The following is a 27,637-nucleotide window of genomic DNA, read 5'->3' as shown; positions in this document are numbered from 1 at the left end:
CAGATCTGGGAGAGGTTCGGCAGGGCTGCCGTAGATCTCTTCGCCTCGCGCGGAGACGCGCAGTGTCCCCTGTTCTTCTCTCTGAAAGACAGCGACGCGCCGTTGGGGGTGGACGCGCTGGCGCACCCGTGGCCGGACGCGCTGATGTACGCATTCCCACCCCTGAGCCTGATTTGCCCCACACTCTCGCGAGTGAGAGAGGGCGGTCTGACTCTCCTGCTGGTGGCCCCCCGCTGGCCTGGGAGGCCGTGGCTGGCGGAGATATTTCAGCTTCTGTGGGACGAGCCCTGGCAGCTCCCGCCGCGCGGGGAGATTTTCCACCCCTCTCCAGGTCTGCTGAATTTGTGGGTCTGGCCCGTGAGAGGCTGAATTTGGACGCGGCTGGTCTCCCTGCCAGGGTGATCACCACCTTCCAGAGTGCCAGGGCTCCATCCACGCGCACACTGTATGACAGCAAGTGGCGCGTTTTTGAACAGTGGTGCGAACAGAGGCGGGTTGTGCCCTTTGTGTGTTCGGTTACTGTGGTGTTATGTTTCCTGCAGGACATGTTGGACAAGGGCAGGGCATTTTCCACTGTTAAAGTGTATCTAGCTGCTATAGCAGCATGCCACGTGGGGTTTGACAACACGTCTGTTGGTCAGCATCCTCTCCTGCGCCGTTTTATGAAAGGTGCCCGCCGGCTCCGGCCGGCTAGTCAGCTTTTCGTCCCTTCGTGGGACTTGCCCCTGGTCCTGCAGATGTTCTCAGAACCTCCTTTTGAGCCTCTGGAACAAGTGAGTGTGAAACTCCTGACCCTCAAGACAGCTTTGCTTCTCGCGCTGTCCTCAGCGAAGCGGGTGAGTGAGATTCATGCGTTCTCTGTTCATCCTTCTTGTATGAACTTCGGCCTGGGCGATGCTAGAGTTGTGCTGTTACCTAACCCTGCATTTGTTCCCAAGGTTGTTAACTCTGCTTATAATTGTAGCGCCGTGGAGCTGAGCGCTTTTCACCCCCCTCCATTTACTTCAGAAGAAGATCGGAGGCTGCATTGTTTGTGTCCGGTACGTGCTTTGCGGGTTTACACGGACAGAACCAGGGCTTTCAGGAGGAGTGACCAGCTGTTTGTGTCCTGGGCTCCTCCATACAGAGGTAAGCCGATTTCATCTCAGCGGTTATCGCGCTGGCTGGTGGAGGCTATCGGCATGGCCTACCATGCACGGGGTCTCCCACCCCCGCAGGGGCTTAGGGCTCATTCCACTAGAGCCACGGCTACCTCTTGGGCTTTATTCAGGGGTGTTTCTGTACGTGATATTTGTGCTGCTGCTAGCTGGGCTACGCCACACACATTTATTAGGTTTTACCGACTCGACGTCACAGCCCCGCCGCTTGCGCACGCTGTGCTTAGTGTCGGTGCCGCTGATTAGTGTTGTTTCGGCTCCGTGTGCGTCCGGACGGAGGTACTTCGGAAAGCATGCAATACGGGAGTTGGCCATATCTTTCCCATAGTGAGATACCGAGCGAATGTTTGAAAGAGAACGTGAGGTTACTTGGCGTAACCCCGGTTCTCTGATAACATGAGTGAGGTATCTCACTGCTTTCCCCTCCTTGCATTTTGGCACGGGGAAGAGCATGCTAGAGAAGGCCGTTCCGGTGGGCGGCGGCACCTGATATAGGGAGGCGGGGCTCCCGGGGTGCAGCTGCCATTGGTCCGTCTGCGACGGACGTGGTGTCATTGGTGCTTCCGCGATCGGTCACGCTGAGGGCGTTTCCCATAGTGAGATACCTCACTCATGTTATCAGAGAACCGGGGTTACGCCAAGTAACCTCACGTTTTCATTATCTTCAGGTATACTAAACCCACTAAACCCACTTTCTGGAACAAGGCCCTGCTCAGGGACACAATGGTAGTAGTCATTATCTGGATACAAACCCACACCTCCAGAGGAGACTGAGACCTGAACGTAGTGCCTTAGACCACTCAACCATATTTTTTGGCAAATGTATGCTGTGTTTTCTATGTTGTGATTCCGGCCTCGTTTAAGAATTGATGCGCCTCTGCCTCCTTCACCCAACTTGACAGGTACATCTTATTGACAATTCAAAATCAAACTCTGTCTCAGCAGACATTTCAAGAATACACAGACCAGATCAAAGATTAATTTGTGTGACCTTTTCAATCAAAGAGAATCCATGTCCCTGCTGCAATGCAAACAAAAATTAAAGCAAGAGCTCCAAACAATGCAAGCCCAAGCGGTAACAAAACCTGTGAGTAGTCACACATAAAAAGAGACTGTGGACCATTTGATTCACACAGTGGATGAGGTGGGCTCCCAAGTATAACCATGTAAAAAGACCAGTAATGTACCTCTGTAATGCAACTCAGCATGGTCTTGGAGATTCTTGCCTCCAGGATGTAAAAAGTGAAGTGATTGTCACATGTGATACACAGCAGCACAGCACACAGTGCAAACAGTGAAATTTGTCCTCTGCATTTAACCCATCACCCTGAGTGAGCAGTGGGCAGCCATGACAGGCGCCCGGGGAGCACTGTGTGGGGACGGTGCTTTGCTCAGTGGCACCTCAGTGGCACCTTGGCGCATAGGGATTCGAACCGGCAACCTTCTGATTACAGGGCCGCTTCCTTAACCACCAGGCCACCACTGCCCAGTGGCATATGTATTACCCTGCTGACCCAGACATCTACTTGCATTGGTCTTTGCATGTTAAAGGATCTATGACAATGTCTATAGCTCTGGTTACCATCAACAACAAGCAAATTCATACAATCTTACAGCATTCTTACAGCATAGAAACTGTGGAGGTGAGACCATTCTACATCTGTGATAAACGTACTATTGTCATGAGAGGAAGCAAATCTGAACTTGAGTGCTGTGTATAGGACACAGAGGGGAAGAATCAACAAAGAAAAGAGCCAGGGAAAATGTTTTTAGGCCATCTGTTAATGGGGACACCGAATGCGCCTTCTTTCCCTCTGTCTCCATGGTGACTTGTGTAATCTGTGCTTTATTAATCATTATGTATCCTGGTGCGCACGCTTGTTTTGGGGTACAGTATATGTAATAAACGGAAGGAAAGAAAATAGAAACACTAAAAGTGCACACAGTTCCTGACTTGCCATGGGTGTTGTGGCCTATTGGATGGAGAAACCAGAATTACCTGGTGCTGGTTGACTCATATTCTGGGTGGTTCAAAGCTTTCTTGTCATAAACAAGCTGAAGCACAATTTCTCAGTTCGTCTCATACCACTGAAGTTGTTCTCAGACACTGGCACAATGACAAGGACGCAGTCCTGAGCATCTATAGTCAAATGGGCAGTGACAGGGCCGTGAGGGGTGTGTAAAAAGACGGTTGGAGAACACAGAGATGAGGCAGATTTCTACTTGAACTTGTTGGGCATACTGAAGACACCCCGAGACAAGGTCCTTGGCTCAATAGCACTACTGTCCTGATGCACTGTTGTTAGCAAATGTTTGCTTAAACGTTGCAGCAGCAAAGAAGCACAGTTAAAAATAAAGCACATAACACAGAAACACCATTATATCAAGAGCTGCAGGCCACTAACCCCCTCGCACAAAATAGGTGGTTCAAACACAAAAGGGGCATGACAAGGTGGGGATTGTGAGGAGAAGGTGTGATGAGCCATGCTCGTGTGGAATAGGATCTAGAGAAAGGAATTGCAGACACAATAGAAACAACATTCTGCCTGTAATGGAGCCTCAATTGAAACTGACACCTTTCAACACACACCAGATCCGGAGAATGTCTTGTTTTGGTGGTAGAAACAGCGTTATATACATGTACAGTGATCCTATATATGCCTGAATCAAATACCTTAATTAGCATACACATCCAAATATTACAGAGATGAACAAAACACATCTGACTACAAATACTGAACTAGCACTTTCAGAACAATACCAATCAAGTTCAGAAAAGGAATGGAAAGACTCAAACCTGAGATGTTTTAAAATATGTATTCTGTGTGATTAAAAAGGAAATTTAAAGAGCCTGTGTGGGTTGTTACAGCTCCACAGTATCAATGCTTTAAAGAGTGGCCAGGGACAGATGTAAAGCTCTAAGAACTCACCCTTGATGGCCATGTCATATTCAATCTGGAAGATCGCCTCCTGGCCGCACTGCTGCAGAACAGTCAGCGCGTCACAGTGGTTTGCGTTGTGTAGAGGAACTCGGTCTACACTGAGGAGACGGTCACCTGCCTTCAGAGTGCCCTCTCTACAACAGAGAAAATGAGAGCAACACAGAACAGGCAAATCAAGGATTAATTAAACAGATACAACAGATCGGGATTCGAACCGGCAAACTGATTACGGGGCCGCTTCCTTAGCTGCTAGGTCATCCACTGCCCCTTGGTTGTAAATGGTTGTAAATCCTTTGCAGTCCATTACAACCTGAACTCTGAAACGCGTAGAAATCAGCAACCACTGGGTTACATCTCTGGTGATGCTCTGCCAGGCCTTGTCACGTCCTCAGCCTGCCTGCCCCGCATTCTCAACTTCAATCATCGCCTGCGCCTGTCAGTCACAAACCCCTGCTCCACCAGACACATAAAAGGACCTTCCGGTGAACATTCCCCTGCCACCTTTCATGCCGTGTGGTTCATGCTACACCTTTTTAAAAGTTCTTTCATCAGCTTTGCTTTCTCACCAAGTCCAGTTCCTGTCTGCCTGTATTGTTTATTATATTGTTTTTTATGTAGGATTCCTTACATTTTGGGACCCCTTTTCTATATGTCTTAAGTTTAAGTCTATCTGACCACACTGACCACGCTTGGATCCTCCATCTCCAGCGCTACAGACCTCTGCTGCAGATGTCTTCGTGTCTTGCTTGTTTCCCTTTAGTGAAATGCATGGTCTGTCAGATTCAGGTCAGGTGATTGACTTGGCCATTGCGTAACATTCTACTTCTTTGACATAAACATGAGCAATAAGACAGTCCTTCTGAGGAAAAAATATATACATATTTAGATACTTATGATAAGTATAGATACCTATGATAATACACAGGATCTGTACACAATTCCTGGATGCTGAAACCTCAGAAGCACTCACTAACACAGATTTAGACAGATTTCTTGCTCAATATTTGAGAGTAATGGGTCTTTTGTGTATGTAAAAGACAAGATAAAAAAACCAAAACAAATTTTTGCATTTATATTTTTGTTCTGTGCAGTCTCTTTCTCCTCTTCTCTTTGATGCTGTCACACCCACTGATTTAAAAGTAGGATTATGTCAAAAAATGGTTGTTCTGTGTTATATATGTTCACATAAAACAAGCCCATTGCAAATATTTTAAAATGCATTTTCCCATCATAATTGAAGGATTTCTTAAATTAGAAATCCTCTCAGAATAAGGTATTAAACCTGTTTTCTTTTCCACATGAATATTGTACGTGTTTGGGATTACTTTACATCTGGGGTCTCAATAATGTTTCTTCAAATGTTTCTTGAAATATTGTTTCTAAAAAATAAGGGACTGGATAATTACAAGATGTTAATAGAGAAAATATTTCTGTGGGGGTCTGTCTATATGTCAAAAAAGAACAACTGCTCTTATAAAGAGAAGGACGGAAGGGTAGCCAATGTCTCGGCTTCATTTTTAGAAAGTGAAGTGATTGTCACATGTGATACACAGCAGCACAGCACACAGTGCACACAGTGAAATGTGGCACCTCAGTGGCACCTTGGCGGATCGGGATTCGAACCGGCGACATTCTGATTACGGGGGCGCTTCCTTAACCGCTAGGCCACCACTGCTCCAAAGGAATATGGTATAAGGTATAAGGTATATGTGCATGTTGAGAACGTGATGTGAGAATGTGAGAGAGTGCGCCGTCACACGTGTTCTCATATAAGACACAGTGCATGGGCCTGTGGAGTAGAATGGTGACAATAACTGCAAAAAAGAGCCCACAGCCTAATGGTGTTAGGAAGTGGGGGTCTAAAAGTTGCACTTTTAGACAGAAAACTTCCATGATCACATCCCATCCACAAGGGGGCACTAGCTTGTCAGGTCTGCCAGCTAGGCCGGTAAAGAAGGATGGGCAATTCTAAATTTTCTGTCCCGTCACTTTGTGTTTAGGGCTCCTTGTCACAGGCTCAGCCTCTTGATCGAGTAGTAGAGAGCCGGTATGCTTATGAGACATTACGCCAGCCTTTCTTCCCTCCTTTCATCTGGAGGGACATTTACAATTTTCAACCTTAAAAGAAAAAATTACGATACATGACCAAAAAAGCAGGCACCTAAGAAGGTGTCCCTAAAGGAAATAACAGTTTTACCTGTCTGCAGGACCTCCAGGCCGGACGAACATGACCACCAAAGGGCGAGATTTGTGCCAGTCCTCGTGAGAACCCCCTGCATGAACAATCCAAAACACACACCAGAGCACTGACCAAGGTTACAAGCTATGGTTAACTTGAGAAAAAGTCAAACAGGAGTGAAGGTGATATTAACATACAATTTGGGGTAACAGAACTGAACCATCACAGGAGCACTGGAGGAACCAACCTCGCACGACGAAACCAAAGCTGTTGCCTTCCTTGTGCAAACATATCTCAGTTGTCTTGGCTATTAGTCCTGAGGTACTATCTGGTGCTGAAGAGAAGAGAAGAATGACACAGCAATAGAAATGTCACTAAATATTTTCACAATACGTATGGGGCAGGGCCACTGTCAGTCTGAAATAAATATTGGTGCTTGAAAGTCCTAAAAGTAGGTCAAGAGAAAAAAGATTTACTTCAATATTACATATCAGTGCCTGGCAATAACCTTCCAGTAACTTTCGACCATTCCTGTACACAGCTAATTTTTTAGCAATATTTCTGATATTTTTTATATTTTTCCATATTTCTGTGAAGGACAACTTCAGCTCTGGTATTCTCTCAAACGAACTGCTTGATTAAGGCCATTCCACAAAATATTGACTTGTTTGTGGTCAGGACTGTAAGAGTTCTTTAGTAGAACAACTTGTATGCTTAGGTTCCCCTTAAACTTTGTCATGTTACACCCATTAGCATAAATGTAAAATAATGTTTAGCATAGACCAAAATAATGAAGTGCAAGGACTGTTCTGTGAAACAATGCATGCACATGCGTTTTGGTGAGAAATGTTTCACATTTTTTTTTTACTGTATTAATATGACCTTCTTAACCTGCTTAAAAAACCTTACCTTTTCTAAAAAAGAAATATGATTTATATTATGTATTTTAGCAGTGTTTAAAGTACAACATTTTATTAAAATCATATGAAAAGACTAAGTAACACAATCCTGGAAATACATCATTAGAAAATAAAAACTCCATACCAGCAGCATGCCATCTGCCATGCCAGGTTACAGTACCAGGGAAACACTCATCTTCCTACCGGATGGCGGCAGCTCGTACTCCACCTCCAGCACCACCCGCTCCCCTATGTTCTTCAAAAGGCTGATGATCTCGTCATGCCGCAGCTTGGTGAGGTTGATGCCGTTCACTGACTTGATGTAGTCTCCTACGTTTAGCTGATCACTCCTGAAAACACAGACAGAGAGAATACTGATCAAAGTAACATGAGACAAACACAGAGCCATTGCAACCAGTTAGGCAAAACAGAGAACTGAATGAAATGGTGTAAAGATGCTCTCATCCAGAGCGACGAACATCAGTGTTTTGTAGTCCCTATCTGATCACAACAGCACTGCATTTAAGTGTTACAGTACCCCCCTCAAGTGCGCCACTCCGAGGCGACCCAGCTGCATCACCGCCTCTTCCTGCCTGTCCCGCCTGGAACCTCTTGCCTTCCTGGGGACTCTTCGAAGAGAAAGTTGTAGAAAGTCTACCTTCAGTGCAACCCTCCACCAGTCTTGGCTTTATGGCAGAGTGGCCTGACAGAAGCCTCTCTTCAGTGCAAGACACAAGAAAGCCTGAATCTAGTTTGCTAAAAAACACCTGATTCTCTGGTCTGATGAGACCAAGATAGAACTTTTTGGCCTTAATTCTAAGCGGTATGTGTGGAGACAAACAGGCACTGCTCATCACCTGTCCAATAAAGTCCCAACAGTGAAGCATCATGGTGGCAGCATCATGCAGTGGGGGTGTTTTGCAGCCGCAGGAACAGGACTACTGGTTGCTATTGAGGGAAAGATGAATGTAGCCAAGTAAAATGAACACATGGATGAAAACCAGAGTGCTCAGGACCTCATACTGGGCTGAAGGTTTGTAGGCCAACAAGGCCAGGTGTTGTGTCTAACCAGGGAGGACGTGAGGAAAACTCTTCGCAGAGTTAACTCACGAAAGGCTGCTGGACCAGACAACATCCCTGGGAGATGCTCAGAGAATGTGCAGACCACCTGGCAGATGTTCTCACCAACATCTCACTGAGCACCACCATTGTGCCCATGCCAACGTCTTCAGTGTCTTCAGTGTTGTGTCTCAATGACTACCACTTTTACATTACATTACATTTGCAGCATTTATCAGACACCCTTATCCAGAGCGACTTACAATCAGTAGTTACAGGGACAGTCCCCCCTGGAGCAACTTAGGGTTAAGTGTCTTGCTCATGGACACAATGGAGGTAAGTGGGATTTGAACCTGGGACAATATGGACACATACGCACGAATGCTGTTCATAGACTTCAGTTCAGCATCATTCCTCAGCACCTGGTCGAGAAACTGAACCTACTGGGCCTGAACACCTCGTCTGCAACTGGATCTTGGATTTCCTCAGTCTGTCCGGATCGGGAACAGCTTCTCCAGCACCACCACACTGAGCACTGGAGTTCCTCAGGGCTGTGTGCTCAGTCCAATGCTGTTCACCCTGCTGACCCACGACTGTGCAGCGATGCACAGCTCCAACCACATCATTAAGTTTGCTGATGACACGACTGTGGTGGGTCACCGAGAAAGATGAGTCAGTGTACAGAGAGGAGGTGCAACGACTGACAAACTGGTGTAAGGTCAACAATCTATTTCTCAACATGGAAAAAAACAAAAGAGATGATTGTTGACTTCAGTGGCGGGACCACTCAACACTGAACACTGACGGATCTTGTGTGGAGATTATCAGAAACACAAAGTTCCTCAGTGTTCATCTAGAAGTGAACCTCTCCTGGAATCTCAACACCAGCTCAACAGCCAATAAAGCCCAGCAGCGTCTCCACTTCCTGTGGAGGCTGAGGAAAGCCTGTCTCCCACCACCCATCCTCACTACTTTCTATAGAGGGACTATTGAGAGCATTCTGACCAGCTGCATCACTGTCTGGTTTGGGAACTGCAGAGTATCAGACTGCGGATAGTGAGTGTGTTTAATAGTTCAAATGTAGCACCAGGTTCCAGAGAAATGTTATTTCATTTTACTATGTACTGTCTAATGTGTATGTAGCTGAAATGACAATAAAGCTTACTTCACTTCACTTCCCTTCATGTTCTGCAGTGCATTGATGCAGAATCGTCCACGTCTGCATTGGAATGCATCAATTATGAGATTAATTTCATCCATACACATTTTTAGGTATTACTTACCTCACTGTTTGGCCAATATTATTAAAATACATTGGCATGCAGATGAGGTGTGGTGGCCTGACCCTAACATGAGATTGGAAGCTTGGAAAGCCTCCCTACTGTTAAGAATCCATAGTAGGTTGAGAAAAGTACATCTTATTCTTATGAAAAAAAATGTAAATACATTTTTGACACAAACTCTTACTCAACAAACCATAATAATGTGACCAAAAGAGACAATGCATAATTAACTATAAGAATTAACTATAACAAAAAAAACTATAAGAATTAACTATAACAAAATATCATGTAAAAAAGGGTGGTAGTAGCATAGTGGGTAACACACTTGCCTATGAACCAGAAGACCCAGGTTCAAGTCCCCCTTACTACCGTTGTGTCCCTGAGCAAGACACTTAACCCTGAGTGTCCCTGTAACTACTAATTGTAAGTCGCTCTGGATAAGGGCATCTGATAAATGCTGTAAATGTAAGAACAGATAAAAATATGGTTTTCAAAATTAAACTATACTGAAATGTCTCTTAATTTTGATGACTAAAAACAAAACATTATTTTCTCACGTTTAAACAATATTTTTACTATGCAGTTATTCTTTTTACTTCCTCAAATCCAATTAGAACATCATTTTGATTTGCGAATGTTTTTAGTGGGTCATAGATGCACTTGGGTGCACTTTCTTCACACTGAAGTACGGAAAACATGGCAAGAAATGCGGCCATTGGAATGAATGTAGTGTATTACTCTATAAGGCAACAATAATATAATAATATGATAACCTTGTTTTAATTATGAAATGGGTTTTGACCAAGAGAAAATGTTGTTTTTGTCTACTACTATTTACTAGACTAAAGTACAATTTTCAAACAAAAGGAAGAAAAAACAGACAATATTTATGAAAACACAGCATCATTTACCAGAAATATAACAATTAATGGTGGATAGGTTTTTGTATGTGCTTTGTGAAGGTTTGTTGTCTCACCTTGCAGCGAGTCCTCCCGGCCGCAAATTAGATACACGGGGCTTGCCGTCCTTGTCTGTTCCTCCACTGATGGTGAGACCGAGAGTGCTGCCCTCCTTCTTAATCAGCTCCACCAGTGTCACCCCCCGCAGCTCTTCTACCACCAACCACACAAGCAGGCGAGTACATACAGACACACACACACACACACACACACAGACTGGAGTCAGTATTACTGCTTCACCCGACACACATACATCATCTATAACATCTGCCACCAACCTCACTGCAACTGAGAACACACACTGAGACTGGGGACAGTAATGTCTTTTTCATCACTGAAGGGTCAGATGGGAGGTGGGATACAACAACATGTCATAGAATAACAGTGAAGACCACACAACTCAATATTAAAACTCAAATAATTTTTCGGTCATTTGTCACACTATGTTTGAGTTGGCAATTCTGAAAGCCTGCATGTTGACCTACTGATGTTACACATACCCCATTCACAAAACCATCACTGCACTGTATGAACGTTTATTTTATAAATATGAGTAGAGTATCCATAACTGATGAATTCAGATCTGGAGCGAAGCTTCTGGAGCCTGATTGGTACTGAAAACAAACATCGCATCTACTCCCCACTTAAGGTTGTTCCCCCATTGAGAATGAGCATGACATTCCACAAATTTTTTTTCTAACTTATACAGATCTTGATGTCAGTAGAGTCAGTAGACTGTCCAACCCCAAGAGTCATTTAAAAGGTCCCCTATTATGAAAATTTCATTTAGCAAGGCTATTAAACGTACTACTTCTAGTTCCCCTAGCCTGTCTATGGTCCTGCAGTGGCTAGAAAGAGTGCTTTGGCCATTCGGCTTCGACGTTAAGAGAGCAGCAGCTCAGACAGTCGGATCTGGAATGTCTCCCCTTATGACATCATAAGAAGTAACTCCACCAACTTTCCTGGCTTGAAAACATGAGAAGCATTGCAGTTGCTCAGTGATTGGATGTAAAAATAAACACAAATGAACATGTTTTTCGTTCCGTGAAAAAAACACACAACTTCCTGTTTGCACCAAACATTGTGGTTGGTGAATGTTGTTAATGACATAATTTCCATGAATGCCCGATCACTTGTACAGGCCTCTCTCCTCCTTGTTTGCATTTAAAGATACTGAAACGCCGTGTCCTGGCAAAATCTCATTGTGGGACTGGATCAAAGTGGCAGTAATTCTGCACCAAGGCTACATTTTGGAAAGAGACTTTAGATACAGTATTAGGGGATGTAAGAATGGACATCACGGGAGCCTGCTTTTGCCTTGCATAACAGATGTCTGCAGGGGGAGGTGTGACATTCTTGTGTCGACGGTTGTGGGTGAAGATTCAACACCCCTGTTTAACATGCCTTTTGTCGTCGACAGTCGTGGGTGAAGATTCGGCACCCCTGTTTTACATGCCTTTTGTCTGACGGCAACGTGTGAAGTATCAGCCGTCAGGACCGTCCACCCTCTTTGTCTTTCCCAAATGTGAGGCACCGGGGGCGTGACATCAGAAACAACAGGTTCTGATTGGTCAGTGACAACTTCCTGTAGGCCAGTGACAACTTCCTGAAGGCCAGGGGTATAAAGGTCTGCTCACATGTGGAAAAAGGGACTCTCTGAGCTTTCTTACATTTACATACATTTACATTTATGGCATTTATCAGACGCCCTTATCCAGAGCGACTTACAATCAGTATTTACAGAGACAGTCTCCCTGGAGCAACTTAGGGTTAAGTGTCTTGCTCAGGGACACAATGGTAGTAAGTGGGATTTGAACCCGGGTCTTCTGGTTCATAGGCGAGTGTGTTACCCACTAGGCTACTACCACCCTATAAATATTCTTGCTCAGGGGGTTTTCCATCGGAAGCCGGAAGGTTTCTGAGTCTTTCTCTCCCCCTCTCTTTCTCTTCTCCCTCTTTACTCTTTCTTCTCATTTTTATTTTCTCTGTAACCTTGGTAGCTTTTTACATTCAATATTCACATGTAACTACAATAATTATTTACCGGTGTTAATAAATTAGAAACTGTTCATTTTTAACCTCTACTGTGCCATGCCTCTTTCTGCCAGGTAACATCAAATTGGAGTGGTTGAACAGGGCAGCTTTATATAGGTAGATAGGGGTGAAAACAATCAGGAAACATAATAGCACAGGATGAACATTAAACTCCAGTCCGAATCCTGGACCTGCAGCACCGGATCCTGACACTTCAACTGCATCTAGGATGAACATATGGCATTGGAAAAGACCAGCAAAACCAATATGGATCCTCTGCAATGGCCAAGTCCACCACTGGAGTGGTTAAGGTCTTCTTACTTTTTGCATAAGCTGACAGGACAGACATCTTTGTGACTTGTTCTGTTTGAGTATAGATTCCTGGCCACCACACGTAACTGTAAGTGACAGCTTTCATTTCGATATCCAGGTTTTTCAGGTGTTGGGTACACTCCCGGCCTGTGATTAAAATCTCATGCAGGATCGGAAGACCCTGGAGAGTCTGGTAAATGGCCTGCAGAAAAATATCTGATAAAATCCAATCTAGTCCAGGCCCTTGGATGTTGTTACTGTATTTAAATTTACAGTTAAAGCATTTGGCAGATGCCCTTATCCAGAGTGAGTTAAAACGTTCTTCCATGTTACAATCAATGAAGTGATCAATTCATATTCACTAGGACCCCCAACTATGAATATATTCTTTTTTATTCACTCTGTTGTAGTTTCTATACATAAATCCGACAATAAGAAGGTTACAAGTTAATCTAAGTATTCTCTAAAGAGGAAGGTCTTTAGCTGCCGTTTGAACGTGTTCAGTGACTGAGTTTTTCTGACCTCAAGGGGAAGTTCATTCCACCATCGAGGGGCCCAGATAGAGAAGAGTCTAGATGAGTGTCTTCCTAGTACCTTCAGAGATGGAGGGACCAGGCGAGCTGTGAGCTACGTATGCATATCCGTACAGAGTTGCGTTGTTAACGTTTGTGCTAATATACTTGCGTCTGTACTGTGCGTCATAATATGTAGTGTGTACTCCATACTCAGGGGTCAGTGTTGGGGTTGCAAATCAAAAAATAACTGTATTTTAAAATCGTCATCTGTTGAGTGCAGATCTCGCAAAACACTGCCCCTATACAATTATGCAGGTATTGCATCTCTGTATGCGTTCCGTACATTTTTGAGTACATGCACAAAAACTGATCCAAAAGATGCAGGCTACGGAATGTCGCTGTGCATACGTACGTATGTAGTTAACAGCAAGTATATTTCAGCCTTTTGTGAACAGTGGGCAGCCATGACAGGTGCCCGGTGTAGCAGTGTGTGGTGCACATCCAGGGAACAACGGGAACTCAGTGCTTGTCACCTCGGGACTTGAACCGACAACCTTCCAATTACAGATCTGTTTAGGCCAACCACTGCCACATCAACGTGGTAAAGGAACAACCCAGGGTGACATCCAAAGATTTGAAGGCACCATTGGAACTGGTTAACATAACATAAACATTGAAAAAGCAGGGGGTCTGCTTACAAAAAAGATCATTGCGGCACGCCTGAAGACTGTGAAAGGCCATTCTGAGACTCCACAGGGTTATTGGCAAAATGTTCTGTTGACTGATGAAACTCTTTACATGTGGTGTAAAAAAGGCACTGCATATCCCCATGAAAACTTCATCCCAACCGTATGAATACTGCTTTGCTGTACGAGGGCCTTACAGTCATTGAGGTGTAGAGTGAGATTGTCTGTACAGCTGCTGAAACTCTGTAGAAGTTAAACAATGCAACAGGACAATGACCTACAACATCAAGGCAAGTCCAAAACAGAATAGTAGATTCAGCCTTTTAAAGCCAGACCCCAGACCTCAACCCAATTGAAATGCTATGGGATAACTTGAATAGAGCCATGCACATGATACAGCGATAAAGCAGTTCTCGTTTGGTCAATACGCTCAACATCTCACTATGGGACATGCCCTTGAGTGGATATTTGCTGAAGGCCTTCAGGCTTGGCCGGATTGTGCAGCGGAAAGCCCCACCTCTTCTTAATAAAATGCTCCCTGCACCCATCCCGTCCCTCAATCTTCACCTCTTTGCTCACTTGCCCACGTGAGCCCACGTGAGTACCTATGAGCAAGAGTTTGGATCTTCAACTTTACAGTACAAAGAACAAGCTAAAACTCGAACTGCTACCTTTCTCGTGCTCGGATTGCATACTTATCTTTAATTTTCAAATTACTAATTCAGTCTTTTTCACCTTCATCGAGCCTCACTCACCAGTGATGCTTCGACAGAAGGCCTCTAATAAGAAGTTGAAGGGCCCGTTGCGCACCTCCCCCAGCAGCTGCTTCACCATCGCCGCAAGCGATCCCACGTACCCCGACTGTCTCAGATATGCACACACTAAGCAGGCACTTAAGCAAGTGCAGGCGGCTTGCGAACACTGCCACAGACAAGCTGGGCTGTCCGCCAGCAGGTGATGTTCTTAAACCATTGCTACACATGACCCGATGCTTCAACAGCTTCACGAGGACCACGAGGAGGTTTGTGGCAAGCCGCCAACCTGGGCAACTGTCCGCTTGACACGGATAGACCTCAGATGAGGGAAGGGCTTCCGTCTCCATATTGGCAGACATGTCGGACGACAAGGGCAAGGCCTTTGCCTGGTTCAATCTCAACACAAGTGAGCCGAAGGAGAGAAGGTCCGACAGCTGTGACACAACTTCCTATTCGCACCAAACAGGACGTGTTGATGACCTCTTTCCCGTGAATGCCCACGCACTTTTATAGGCAGCTCTCCTCTGTGTCTCACTAATCTCCCTCAGTAAACCAGAACCTTTCGTTCCTCCTGAAAGATGTGCAGCTCTGCTCCACAGCTTTAGGATGTTGATTACCCTCATGTGTTAACTAATTCTTTAAGTAATGCACTGTGTTGTTGTTTCGTATAGTCGTATAGTCATTCCTCTGTGTTCCCTTACAGCCTACACCTTGTATTATTTCTACTTTATAGGCTTTCATTTGAGTTTTTGGTTTGTTTAATAAATGTGAATATGTTGTGCAATTGTGCCTCATACTTAATTGCGTGAGTTGGCAGCCCTGGATACAAATGGAGACGGATAGACTTTAGGTGTACCTGGAATGCTCTGTCTTCTCGAGGTGAGTGAGTTTTCTGTCCCTGCTGAGTCCTTGTTGCCTTTTGAGTAGGGCCCATCATCTGAAAGAAGTACCAAAACATGACAGATTATGATCACACGACAGTGTCATGATCTATTCATGAGGAATAAATGATGATCAATAATCCCCTCCTTCTGACTTGAACCTAGGTGTTACAGGATTTCTGCTCCCTGGTGATTCAGTACACTGGAATTTCTGAATTTTCAGTGTTGTCCTATGTACTGTTGACTTGGTTATGTAGAATAATCTGCCTGTGTCTCTGATAACCGCTTTGAAACAAATAATAACTGAAACTCAGAATAACTGACCTAGAGAATGTGAGTATATGCCTCTAAAATCAAACAGACTTATGTTGAGATTAAACAGCAAACTATGAGAACATTGTGAATGATCATTGTTGTGTCTTGTAGATCTTGCATGTTATGTAATTTAAAGAAAAGAACTTTATTTGTCGCCGAACCCAGAGTTCAGCGGTGTGAGGGGTCTCTAATGATCTTGAGTGTCAGCTTGCATGTCTGCCGGTCACAGATGTGTGACGAGGATCTCACAGTCAGTCCAATACTCTTGGAGCAACGCTGACAGTGCTCTGTAACCGATTTCTGTTCTGTGTACTGGTGGAATGGAACCAGCAGATGACGGAGAATCTTATGATCTTATGAATCTTAAGTAAAAAGTCAGTAAAAATGTCTTTTCTGACTCCAAAGTAGGTTTTGCTGCTGATGGCAATTTCTGAGAACCTCCTCTGTGTTGGAGGAGAACTTCAGCAGGGGGTCGAAGATGGTGCCCTCAACTAGCTCCACTGGCTTGCCGTGGATGAAGGTGGTAACTACTGCAGCCAGGTCCGTCTGAAGGTCACCACTATCTCCTTTGTTTTACTGATGTTCAGTTCACAAACTCCTGCCTAACTGGACCATTGTGTGAGAGGGCTGGCAGCAGGGACAGGAGGACTGAGTCGTCAGTGTACTTCACAAGGTGACAGTTTTATCTAGAAAGTCCAATAACCACAGGATTGTCCCTCCAACTTTCCTCTGGACAGTTTATTAGCCAGGATGAGGGGTTGCAGAGTGTTGAAAGCTGAGGAGAATCAGCAAACAAGAGTCTTGTTTTTTTGCTCCAGATGCTTCTGCATGGTGTCTATGATGAATGATTTTGCATCATTGTCACCTCTGTCTGAGCAACATGCAAACTGAAGAGGGTCAGGTGGGGTCTGTAAGTTGGTGCTTCTGATGATGTGGTAATTTACCACCCTCTCCATGGCTTTCTTCACGAGAGAGGCAAGAGCCACGGACCGAAGATCAATCAGAGCTTTAAGGGCTTCATTGTTTTAGTTTGGTCTAGTTTTGTAATTAATCACTTGATAATTATAATAATACATATAATAATTTAACATAATCATTTAACCCTCCTTTCTGGTGACACATAGTGATTGGTAATGGGTAGGATGATCACCTAATAAACTCATTCGCTCATCCACAACCACCTCCTGTGTTTCCATTCTGTGTAATGCTAGTTCGGCAATCGATAATTAAATAGGGCTCCAACAATACCAAAACTCACTCCATTATATTATGAAAGCAAATCAACATTATAATACCATTCAATTTTCATTTATGAGGCACTTTAAAACAACAAAGGAGCTGACCGAAGGGCTGTACATTAAAATCAAAAATGAAATTGCCAGGGACATGGGAAACATGGACAAAATGTTCAAAATGTAAAGATACAAGATACAAGAGGTCGAATAAAACAGAAAACATTTAGGCCGTATTTAAGAAGTGCCAGGGTGTGACAGTGAGTTTTCAAAAAATAGTCCCTGGTCTATAAGACCTGAGAGAACAGGGTGGAGTGTAAAATTGCAGTAGCTCTGTTGAATAGGCTGCAGTCAAGCCATTCAGTGACTTAAAAAAAATAAATAAAAGAATTTTAAAACAGAGGCTAAGATTAAATATTAATACTTTAATGTTTAATAAAGCATTAAAAAGGCTACTTTTATGGCTCGTTGTTTATGACAAGGAAACTAAATACAATATAATATCACCACGCTATAGAGACTGTAATGCCCCAAGGCATTTACATTACAATTACATTTACAGCATTTATCAGACGCCCTTATCCAGAGCACCTTACAATCAGGAGACACTTAGGGTTAAGTGTCTTGCTCAGGAACACAATGGTAGTAAGTGGAAGGTGAGTGAGTTACCCACTACGCTACTACCACCCTACAGCCCCTACAGGCCATGGGTATGTCACAGCAGGTGCCCATGCTGATGGAGTCCTGATCCATTGCAGCTGGCACCAATTGGGCTTAATGGATCGGGACTCCAGAAAGATTCCTGAATTTCCTTGTCTCATGGTTCCCTTATTACCCGAATTATTCCCATCCGTAGTCATTTGTACAAATCCACCCATGTCATGTTTCATCCTTGTTCTGCCCACCATCATTCCAACATTGGGTCATGTGTGCATGTTTTGTGTAGGCCCAAATGTTTATTAAAATATTTTTATTTGAGTCAAGCATATGCATTCTCCTTTCTGCATGTCACATGTTTGTGACAAATCTACTTCAGATATCAGATATCAATTGTCAATAACAATGCAGACCTAGGGGCCTTTTCTGTGAAGTAAAAGAGTGAGAGGCAATAAAACATATATAAACATTTCTTATAAGTAAAAGAAATATATTTATTTCTATATACAGGGGACTAATTGAAATCAGTATCCTAGTCATTACTTTAATGACTGCATTCTTCTTATTGCTATGTTGCTCTTATCCCTCTGCTCATAGCTGCAGGACATCATTCACACAAGCTGGTGCTGAATGTGCAGTGGAGATGCTGGTCCATATGCTCATTACAGCAGAGTGCAAGATAATGTATACTAATTAAAACACTAATTACAATGTAAATTCCATCTGGTGTACAAATGACATTCAAGTCTCAGAGATTGGTGTTATGTAAAAGCTTTTGTATACACAGCAGCACTTACCAAAGCTCTGTTCTACACCCACACATCATGTTGTTTATCTGCAAGTCGCTTGGGCTTCTCTTCATCACGTACAAATCTTTCGCCTTTTAAGGAAGCGGCCCCTAAATCAGAAGGTTGCCGGTTCAAATCCCGTTCCACCAAGGTGCCACTGAGCAAGGTACCGCCCACACACACTGCTCCCCGGGCGCCTGTCCTGGCTGCTCACTGCTCACTAAGGGTGATGGTTGAAAGCAGAGGAGACATTTTGTTGTGTCACCGTGTGCTATGCTGCAGTGTTTCACAATGACAATCACTTTAAAAAGAGTCCTGGATTCACACGCACACACATTCCAGCCTTTGCATGTGGCATGAAATACAGTTTCAGCATTAGGTCTGATGTGTTCATTTTCAGTAGAGAGAACATTTGAGAGAACATCTGTCACTCTCTCCTTCTTCAAAAAAAGACTGATTCAAGTCTACGTTTCATACTGAGCATGAAAATTCCTCAATCTGTCAAGATTGGAATATTGCTTGGTCTGGTCCCTCCTGAGCAATGTGTCTAGATGCCATTCCTGCTTGTGGCAGACGAATACCAAAAACTAGTGATATTCAGAAAACACGTTTCCCACACATTTTTCCTTAATAGAGTTGTAGTGAAAGCTGTTTAAAAGAAAAAAGGATGTAAGAGGAATGCAACATAATTCATAGTCTGTAATCAGAATGTGAAAACAGCCTCAACAGGCCTGGTGCTCTGGAATATTCCACACTCGTACAGAGGTCAGCAATATGACTTCAGTTCATGGAATCTATTTTTTTGTCCCGCAGCGTTATATTGGCCATGGGTGGAGTGAGAAGGGTTGAGAAAATTCAGTGCACAGTTCAGGCCACAGAATTTGACCTTCTGATGATAAATCCCATAATGATTTGCTTCATGCAATACCTTACAATGTTTCCACTGTTAGGAGAGTCTCGGGTGGGCAGTTTTCAGACCTTAAGCACATTACCTATAGTTCTTATTATCCTCAGCCCAATAGTGAGGGGTGAGGCGAAAAGCTGACGCTAGCACTGAGGCATGCCTACAACAAGCTTCGTGGAGCCAGAATGCTTCCACTTCTCAGCCCAGAGAAGAGCAAAGCTCTTAAGCTTGATGGCGAGTCAGGGTGGATAATGAGACCACACACGGCTACTACATGGTCCAGACAGATCAAGGACGGCTGTGGAGGAATAGACGGCACATGCTTACTGTTCCCTCCCAGTCACATTCCCCACAAACACCTACTTCTCCAGATTCACCTGTCAGGGAGCCTGATCCTACCGAATCAGTGGACACCTCCCTGATAAAAGCTCAGGTTACAATGTAATAAAATGTCAGAAAATGAATGTAAAAAATCTACAGTAAAAAAACTTAAATTATCTAACTGTATTGAATTTTGTAAATTACTTTACACAGTATAAAATAATACTAATTTGTGCCATTAAATTAACTTTTTCACTATAACTTATGCATAATATACACTGTAGAGTACTCTTAAAAATATTTTATGGTGTACTGCCTAAATAATTTGAATATATGTGGCGCTTAAACCAACTCTGACCTGTCCAGTTTTCCATCCAGCGCACCACTGACAACAGCGAACATTTGTATTTGGTAGAGCGGCTTGTGAGGTGCCACCACAACAAGCTGCTGTGACTGGACAGATGCCGACGGCCTCTACTTGTTGAGTATTCAGCGATGTTTTTTTCTAGGGTTACATATCATAAAGGGAAGAAAAATATTCTTGGATTATGAGAAATATTGAAAACTTGCTCATCTAAAATAATGATCCCACCCATTTAGGTAATGGCGTGGATTTGTGACTCCACGTTGCCAAAATAAAACACTCACCCATGACCCATTATTTCCAAGATTCTGTTTAATATCCATATGGAGTACAAATATACAAAGCAAATATCATCAATATCAGAATAATCTGAGGTCGTGTGTTTCACAGCTTCACACATTACTCACAGCGCCTCTGAGCTGCAGAGCACAATGCAATTGCTCTGAAGGGCCTTTTTAAAAAGTATATGAGAGCTTTCCATTCCACAGGATAGCTCTGACGTGATCTGGGAGATCCAATTCTGCAGATTTCATGTGCTAATGCTCCACTTCAACCACCCACTAACAATTCCCAGACTGTGGCAAAGTCATTTGAAGTAGTGGGGATTATTCATTAGATGACGCACTTCACAGTCATCCATAAAAAAATATATTCAGTATTCTGACTGTGTAAAGATGAGAGCGAAAGAGGCAGTGGGAAATGAAAAGGACGGAAGGCTGGAGATCAGGGAGAGTAAACAACATATTTTATTCCTGATTCATACTTCTGCACAGTCATTATGTGATGCATGGTCATAACGACATAATCATGGTCAGGATTCCAGACATGCCTGGATGTTGAATGATTTAATAAATGCACCATGCAGCATGGAGTTGTGTGGCCCATGCTGCCACCTACTGATGAATATCAGTCTTTGTCAAAGGGGTGCAAGTAAATTGCATTATAAATTAACATTTGCCCCTTTTTTGTGCCCAAGCTGTAATAATGAATATTCACTTCTCAGTTAACATTCTGAATGGCCTTGCATTTGCAAGAAGAAAAAAAAACACATTCTTAATACACACTGACAAATGCAGCAGGGAAAATATGCACTTGTATTATTAATTTACCATGTGGCCTATCAGATGCTGCGGTTTGCTACTAAATGCATGAAAATCAGCCTGGTTGATTGTGCAGTCAACCCGCAACTCTCCATTACCATCATCCTTACATCACATCAGCATAAATCAGCAGCCGCTCTGTCCTGTAGTGTAAGAATGCCAAATTTCAAGAAAGTGCTTCAAGCTGTTGCTTATAAGCCTTTAACCACCAAATTCCAAATGACATATTCTTGTTTGAGATAACGTTTGTATAATAATTGAAGCGGTTCCCTCAAGGTGTTCTTGGGTAACTAAATGTACTTCACTGTCACAGTGGCCTTGACCCTTTTGTTCCGAGCAAACAAACCATTCTTGGGATATCATGCTCAAAGGAAGTGAGACAGATGGAAAGAGATCTTGGAACGGCAGCAACTGTTGGGAATCGGGGCATAGAGCAGATATTTTAGGATCGTGTTGTTTGTGAATGGTCGCGTCTCACTCCCCTTGGACACTGAAACAAGTGTACTCCTAATCTGAAGGGCTCTCTAGTCTGTTCACAGACGCTTTCTCTCTCTTTGTTGTTATGGAGAGAAACTACACTTGAAATGCAAATTAGCTCCCCCAAAAGCTGCTCTCCTTCAATCCCAAAATGACGGGAGTTGCAGAGTGTCTCTCTTGCTTTTTCTCTGCATGCCACATAAAGTCTTGACATAATGAGGCCACGTAGCAACGTCCACCCCCCACCCCGCCAGCAATGTTCTCAACGTCAGAGTTATCTCCTGCCACTGCAGAGCCAGTGGATTTTGGGTATTATTTTTTTAAATGAAACCGCCATGTCAGGTATTAAATGGAAATAAGTCAAGCACATTTTAGCTGTCAGCCTGAACATGAGGAGATTATCAAATGCACTGTTCTTTGCATAACCGCACATGCAGCATTAGAAAACTGCTATTAATCCACTGAAGACTACAGCTTTTGAATTATTATATATGAGAAGCGAAGTACAGAACAAAGCACATTCCATCTTTTCTATTGATTCTTATTGCATTGTTTAATTGTTTTATAATGCATTATGAGCAAACATGCCCCAGTTTTTACCTTTTTAAAATGTTATTGGAATTTTAACCGTGCCGTGGCGGTTAGTGAATTGGTGTCATGCCTCCAAGGTTGTGTAGTTTGAGTCCAGTCTCTGACCTCATGTGGGCAGAGTTTACATGTTCTCCCCATGCTGGTGCAAGTTTCCTCCAGGCTCTCTGGTTTCCTCCCACTGTCAAAAAAGCCTTTGTGACTCTAAATTGACATGGGTGTGAGTGTGTGAGTGACTGGTATGTGTGTGTGTGTACCCTGTGGTGGGCTGGCATCCTGCCCTCCCTTTTTCACCTATATGTACCTCACGTAGCTCATTTCAGATGGTTAAATTACTCTTTTTATGTGACCCTTTTTTTTTCTCTGACACAGTAACACACAGTGGGGGAAATAAGAATTTGGCACGATCTTGCAGGACAAAAGCACACACAGAGAGCATGATGTTTCCACCCCACCCCCAGGCCTCTGGAAAAAGGCTCAGATCCATCACATGCCAAACCAATAGACTGAAGAATAGCTTCTGCTCGTGGCCAGCCAGAACTCTTAATGCACCAGATCACTGACATCACTCCTTAACCTTCACCCTCACTGTTTTGTGTGTGTGTGTGTGTGTGAGTGTGTGTGTGTGAGTGCGTCTATTATATTTACAATGCCCTTGTATATACACCCCCCATGTCTCTTGTACTTTACAATGTGTAATGATGTTTTTTTAACATATTGTTTTTATATCTTTACTGACACTTGTCATCTTTCTCGCTCCTTTGTGGCCTTGCTAGCTAATGTCCTTGTCAGGATTGCCTGCAGCTGGGCTCCACACCGGAATCCAATTCTGACGCCCCATAAATGCCGGAAGTTTCCGCCCGTTCGGGGTCGCTGGCATTTTCGTGAACTCGCTACACGAACTTGACCTTGTTTAGTTTTATGTGTTTTGAGTTCTGGCAATCGCCACACGCCTACGGGTTTGTTTCAGTTCTTGATTTATGTTAAACTGTTTTTGGCCATCGCGCCATTGTTTATTTGTATTTCTTTGAGTTTGTTTATTTGTTGTATAATAAAACCCCCTTCCCAGTATGTCAGACCTCTGCGCTTCCTTCCCTCGTAAGTCCGTAGTCGTGACAGTCCTTGTCAGGTCTTGAACTGTTCTTGTAATTTTAGTGAAGTGAATGTCATTGTGATACACAGCACAGCACACGGAGCACACAACAAAAAATAATACAATGTGATTTTCTGGATTTTTTATTTAGATTCTATATCTTTCAGTGTAACTATGATGAAAATGACAGATTTCACTATTTGTAAGTGGGAAAACTTTGTAATTGTATCAAATTGTCAGGATTGGCTCCAGGTGAGGTTGCCAGCTGAGGTCAATTCTGACAGCGGTTAAAAGTCTGTAACTCCGCCCCTTCTGCAGAGACGGCATTTTTGTGGACTCTGGCGTGAACTTGACTTTGCAAGGGTGTACTTGTGTTTTGAGTTCTGGCAATCGGCACACGCCTGCGGGCTCGTTTGTGTTTTTACCATGTTAGGTTCCACTGTTTTCGGCCACCGAGCCACGTTTATTTGTGTTTATTTATTATTATTAATAAATCCTTGTTTCCCGAATGTCCCGCCTCTGCGCTTCCCTTCCCCGTCAGCTCACCGTCGTGACACAATATTTTTTTCCCCCTCTGCTCTAATCTGCAGTCTTCTCTGTGTTGCCTTTATAATGATACAAAAATGTCATTTTCAAGCAGTGATCTCTGAAAAGGGTTCAGGGTTTTTAACCCATATAATGTCTGACTTTTTGAATTAGATAATCTATCTATAATCAGAATATTATTGACAATGACAATATTATTGTCACACACTATCACACACTGGTAGTTGATGTATAGAATATACCAGCAAAAGGCTGCCTGCCATTGAATGCATGAGTGTTACTGCTACTCAGTGACAGTCACTGCATTTGAGATAATGTTTAAAGATATTCAACATCAACACACATAAACAGATACTTTCTGCAGGAGGTAGTTGGCCTCTGAAGCCCAAGGCAGCCGGATAAATAGGGTTTAATCTGCCTTAACGACAAACATGAAGAAAAAACACTTTACAGCACTGAGAAAAAATGGTTTTGGAGATGAGAACTGTAGTGTCACTAATGAACGTGATTATTTAGTCAATTCTGGGCTGTGTGACTTAACTATGAAGATAAATGAATAAAGAGGGTTAAACCAAGAATGCCATGTCCCTTTGCTTTACATCTTCTAAGACTGATCTGCAATAGCGGTGCCACAGTTATGTTTGGTATGACACACACCCAGCCTGCAGAAAGGTTTTTCTCCGGGGTAAAGAGTACACAAGGTACTCAGTTCTTGACCAATTGATTCTGGCCTGGCTCTCTCCTATCTCCTAATGTCCTAAGTAAAAATGATACACAAATCCACGCTAATTACTGCAAACTGCAATTAGCACACTGAGCTCAACCAGTTGTCCGGACGCACAAGATTCTTTCATTTTGTGCCAGGAAATATGCAGCAGAGAAGTGTTTTAGAGCTGCGTGCCATGACAGGATGTGTTTTGTTCTGTAGCATCGCTGTATTATCACATGCAGTATGTCTGCGTTTCATCTCTGTGAAAATCCACTCGTGCTGTTCTAAACAGCTGTTAAGTGGGTTTTCTGCTGCCTCTGTTTGTGCAGATTTCATTTCAAATGTCACCAATGTGCCCAAAGTCTCCATTTGGAATTGTTTCTACTAATGCTCCCTGTTCTCTTTTATAGCAATATGTTTGATGCATTATTAGGGTTTAGTACCATGGGTAACTTGAGGAATATTGCTTCTACAGCCTCTCTCAGATGCCTACATCACTGTAAAGTGCACTTTTTTCTATTTCATTTTCTTCAGTGTTCCATCTTCATTTTCTCTGAACCAGTTGACAAATATGCTGATTCATGCAGTCTGTAGTCATTTCAGGAGTGGCATGATTCAGAATAAAAAAAACTATATTAATTAATTAATTTCTATCACCTTGGGTTTTTATGGAGCTGGCAGGACTTTCTGCCTCCTAATTACCCCACACAATGAAACAGGGATGGGGCAGGCGGGTCTTCCACTGCTGGCCAAGTCACAAAGCAAAGTGTATCTTATAACGTTCATTCAACATATATGCAACACAAGTGCTGTTTTTTTCAGGGCCAAGCTTATTCCTTTGTTGCTCAACAGTGCTATATTGCAGCCAGTAATTTTGTCACAAAACTCTAATTCCCCGGAATTTGAACTACAGCACATTCTCAGGGCTCATCATGTTTCTCAGTTTGACAGCGGTGCTTTAAATCCCAACAAGAGCACATGTACTGAATGACTCTGCTTTAGTTTTGGGAAACTGTTTTCAGAATAAAAATACCTGGCAGAGGAAAAACAGTTCTGTCAAAGATTCGAGAGGAGTTTATTGTCAGTACAACAGTATACACAGTGCACAGTCTATTGAAATGCTAAAAGCTCTGCTATAAAGCTGTGGCTAAACTAAATCTGTCACACCTAAACACAGACAGTTTTCCATTTTTACAGTGGATGCAATGAAAAAAAGTAAACCGTAGCTGTGGTTTGTGGCAGCGCAAAGACAACAAAAGGACACCTAAAAAGGCCTAAAAAGGGGAAACCAACGTAAACACTGGGTAAGTCACTTGGTGCACGTTAATGCAGCAGCTGTCCATGAATAGAGCCCTGCTGCCAGGCTGAGTGGCGCTGTGGCCCCAGCTGCACCTCAGTCATGACACAGCCCCCCGACCCCTTCAAGGGCAACTTCCACGGAGGCCAGGCAGAAACACCAGCGGAGGTGGCGTAGGCGTCTCAGACCTTGAGTATGATGATGTTTTGCGACAGGGAAATGACATGATGGTCCCTTTTGCATCAGTGTGTTCAGCTGTACCTTGTCTCATCACTGCTTGCAGGAAGCAGGCATGCCCCAATGCAGGCATGGTTCTCTCAACCTGGGACAAGGATGAGGTGACAAAGGAACCAAACTCATACAAACTGTGCAGAAAAACCTTCGGATCCCTGAAAAGACTGTAAACTTTTCTCAGGTGGTAAAGACGCTGATTTGCCCATGCGTTCTGGACCCAGATGTGTTCACACCATGTCAGCAACATTGTTTGTTCATGGTTGTTCTCAATAAAGACCTGATTAAATTATAACAATGAGTTGAATCAATGTGAATAAATGAATGAAAAAAAATAAGAAAGAAGGATTAAAATGTCCATCCGTCCTGCTACAGTTTTTCCAGTTGTTGGTCAGATTCTTCTCCTCCAGCTCCAAGCGCACAGGCACTATGGCAGCATCCCCTTGCACTTGTTAAAGGGAGACAGGCCCAGAAAACCGCCGGCCCTTACTCTGCATGCCCCGTCAGGTTGGGCCGAGGAACTCACAGGCCATCCTGGTTTGGGCCACATTGGGCTGGTGCAGCTGGGTCAGCGGAATCCTTTCGGATGCCAATGTCACTGGGGGCATGTCACCAGCAGGAGATATAGAAACACACAAAGAAAGACAGATAGAACAGGGGTTCATCTGACTCTGGACTCCCTGCGGGAACAACACAAGGCGGAGACAAGAGTGGTGGAGACGGGACCTGTGGAGATGGAGCCGACGCTGTTACTGTCAGCCCCGTGGAGACTGGGGCACACAGCTGGCTGACATACACGCAAGTGGGGGCCTGTAGTGGAGCTGGCTGTACGCTACTTGCTTGCTGGGGAGAGACGAAAGCAGGCGGGGTGTGCCATCTGGGTCCCGGAACTGGTGCCGGCTGGTATGGGCAGACGATCACGGCACTGGCCACGCGCTGTGGCCCTGCTGGGGAGCACTCGGGTGGTGGGCTTGTAAAGACAGGACCAAACTTCTTCCCCAGTGGCGGTACCACTGGCGCATCGGCCAGAAAGTGAGCCATGTCTAGCCTCCAGTCCACCTCCTCTTCACAGTTAAAAAATTTGTAGCGATAGTTGTGGTTCTAGTGAACCAGAAATGAATACTTCATTGATGGTAACATGAAAGCACGTTGTAAGTCGCACTGGATAAGGGCGTCTGCCAAATGCCATGAATGTAAAGCGAACACGATGCGATGGCCAAAAACACACAAACGAATGAAATTAAAGTATGTGGCAAGACATGCATTCAACGCAGGACATCAACTCAATTATATATTCCATGTGAATAAGCATCAGTCTATTGGTGCCACCTGTTGTATCAAGGGCACTGTCGCG

General features: G+C 43.8%; 1 protein-coding gene across 11 annotated transcripts in view; it reads right to left on the bottom strand.

The window, feature by feature from the left end:
• grip2b (glutamate receptor interacting protein 2b) overlaps positions 1-27,637 on the bottom strand; it is a 116,024-nt gene that overhangs the window by 41,653 nt on the left and 46,734 nt on the right. For 6 of the 11 annotated variants that reach the window (XM_028997877.1, XM_028997873.1, XM_028997882.1 and 3 more), the window contains exons 2-7: positions 15,637-15,717; positions 10,496-10,631; positions 7,382-7,527; positions 6,526-6,612; positions 6,297-6,372; positions 4,088-4,233 (exon numbers count right to left, since the gene is read on the bottom strand). In XM_028997877.1, coding sequence (XP_028853710.1) covers positions 4,088-4,233; positions 6,297-6,372; positions 6,526-6,612; positions 7,382-7,527; positions 10,496-10,631; positions 15,637-15,717 — 672 coding nt within the window. Of the gene's footprint in view, positions 1-4,087; positions 4,234-6,296; positions 6,373-6,475; positions 6,613-7,381; positions 7,528-10,495; positions 10,632-15,636; positions 15,718-27,637 lie in introns of those variants that run through there. The other 5 variants (XM_028997880.1, XM_028997874.1, XM_028997881.1 and 2 more) reach the window with 2 other exon arrangements.

The sequence above is a fragment of the Denticeps clupeoides genome, chromosome 12 (genome assembly GCF_900700375.1).
Source record: "Denticeps clupeoides chromosome 12, fDenClu1.1, whole genome shotgun sequence".
In the NCBI taxonomy this organism is placed as follows: domain Eukaryota; kingdom Metazoa; phylum Chordata; class Actinopteri; order Clupeiformes; family Denticipitidae; genus Denticeps; species Denticeps clupeoides.
The sequence above is the reverse complement of the archived record's forward strand: the minus strand, read 5'-3'. Positions and strand labels throughout refer to the sequence as shown.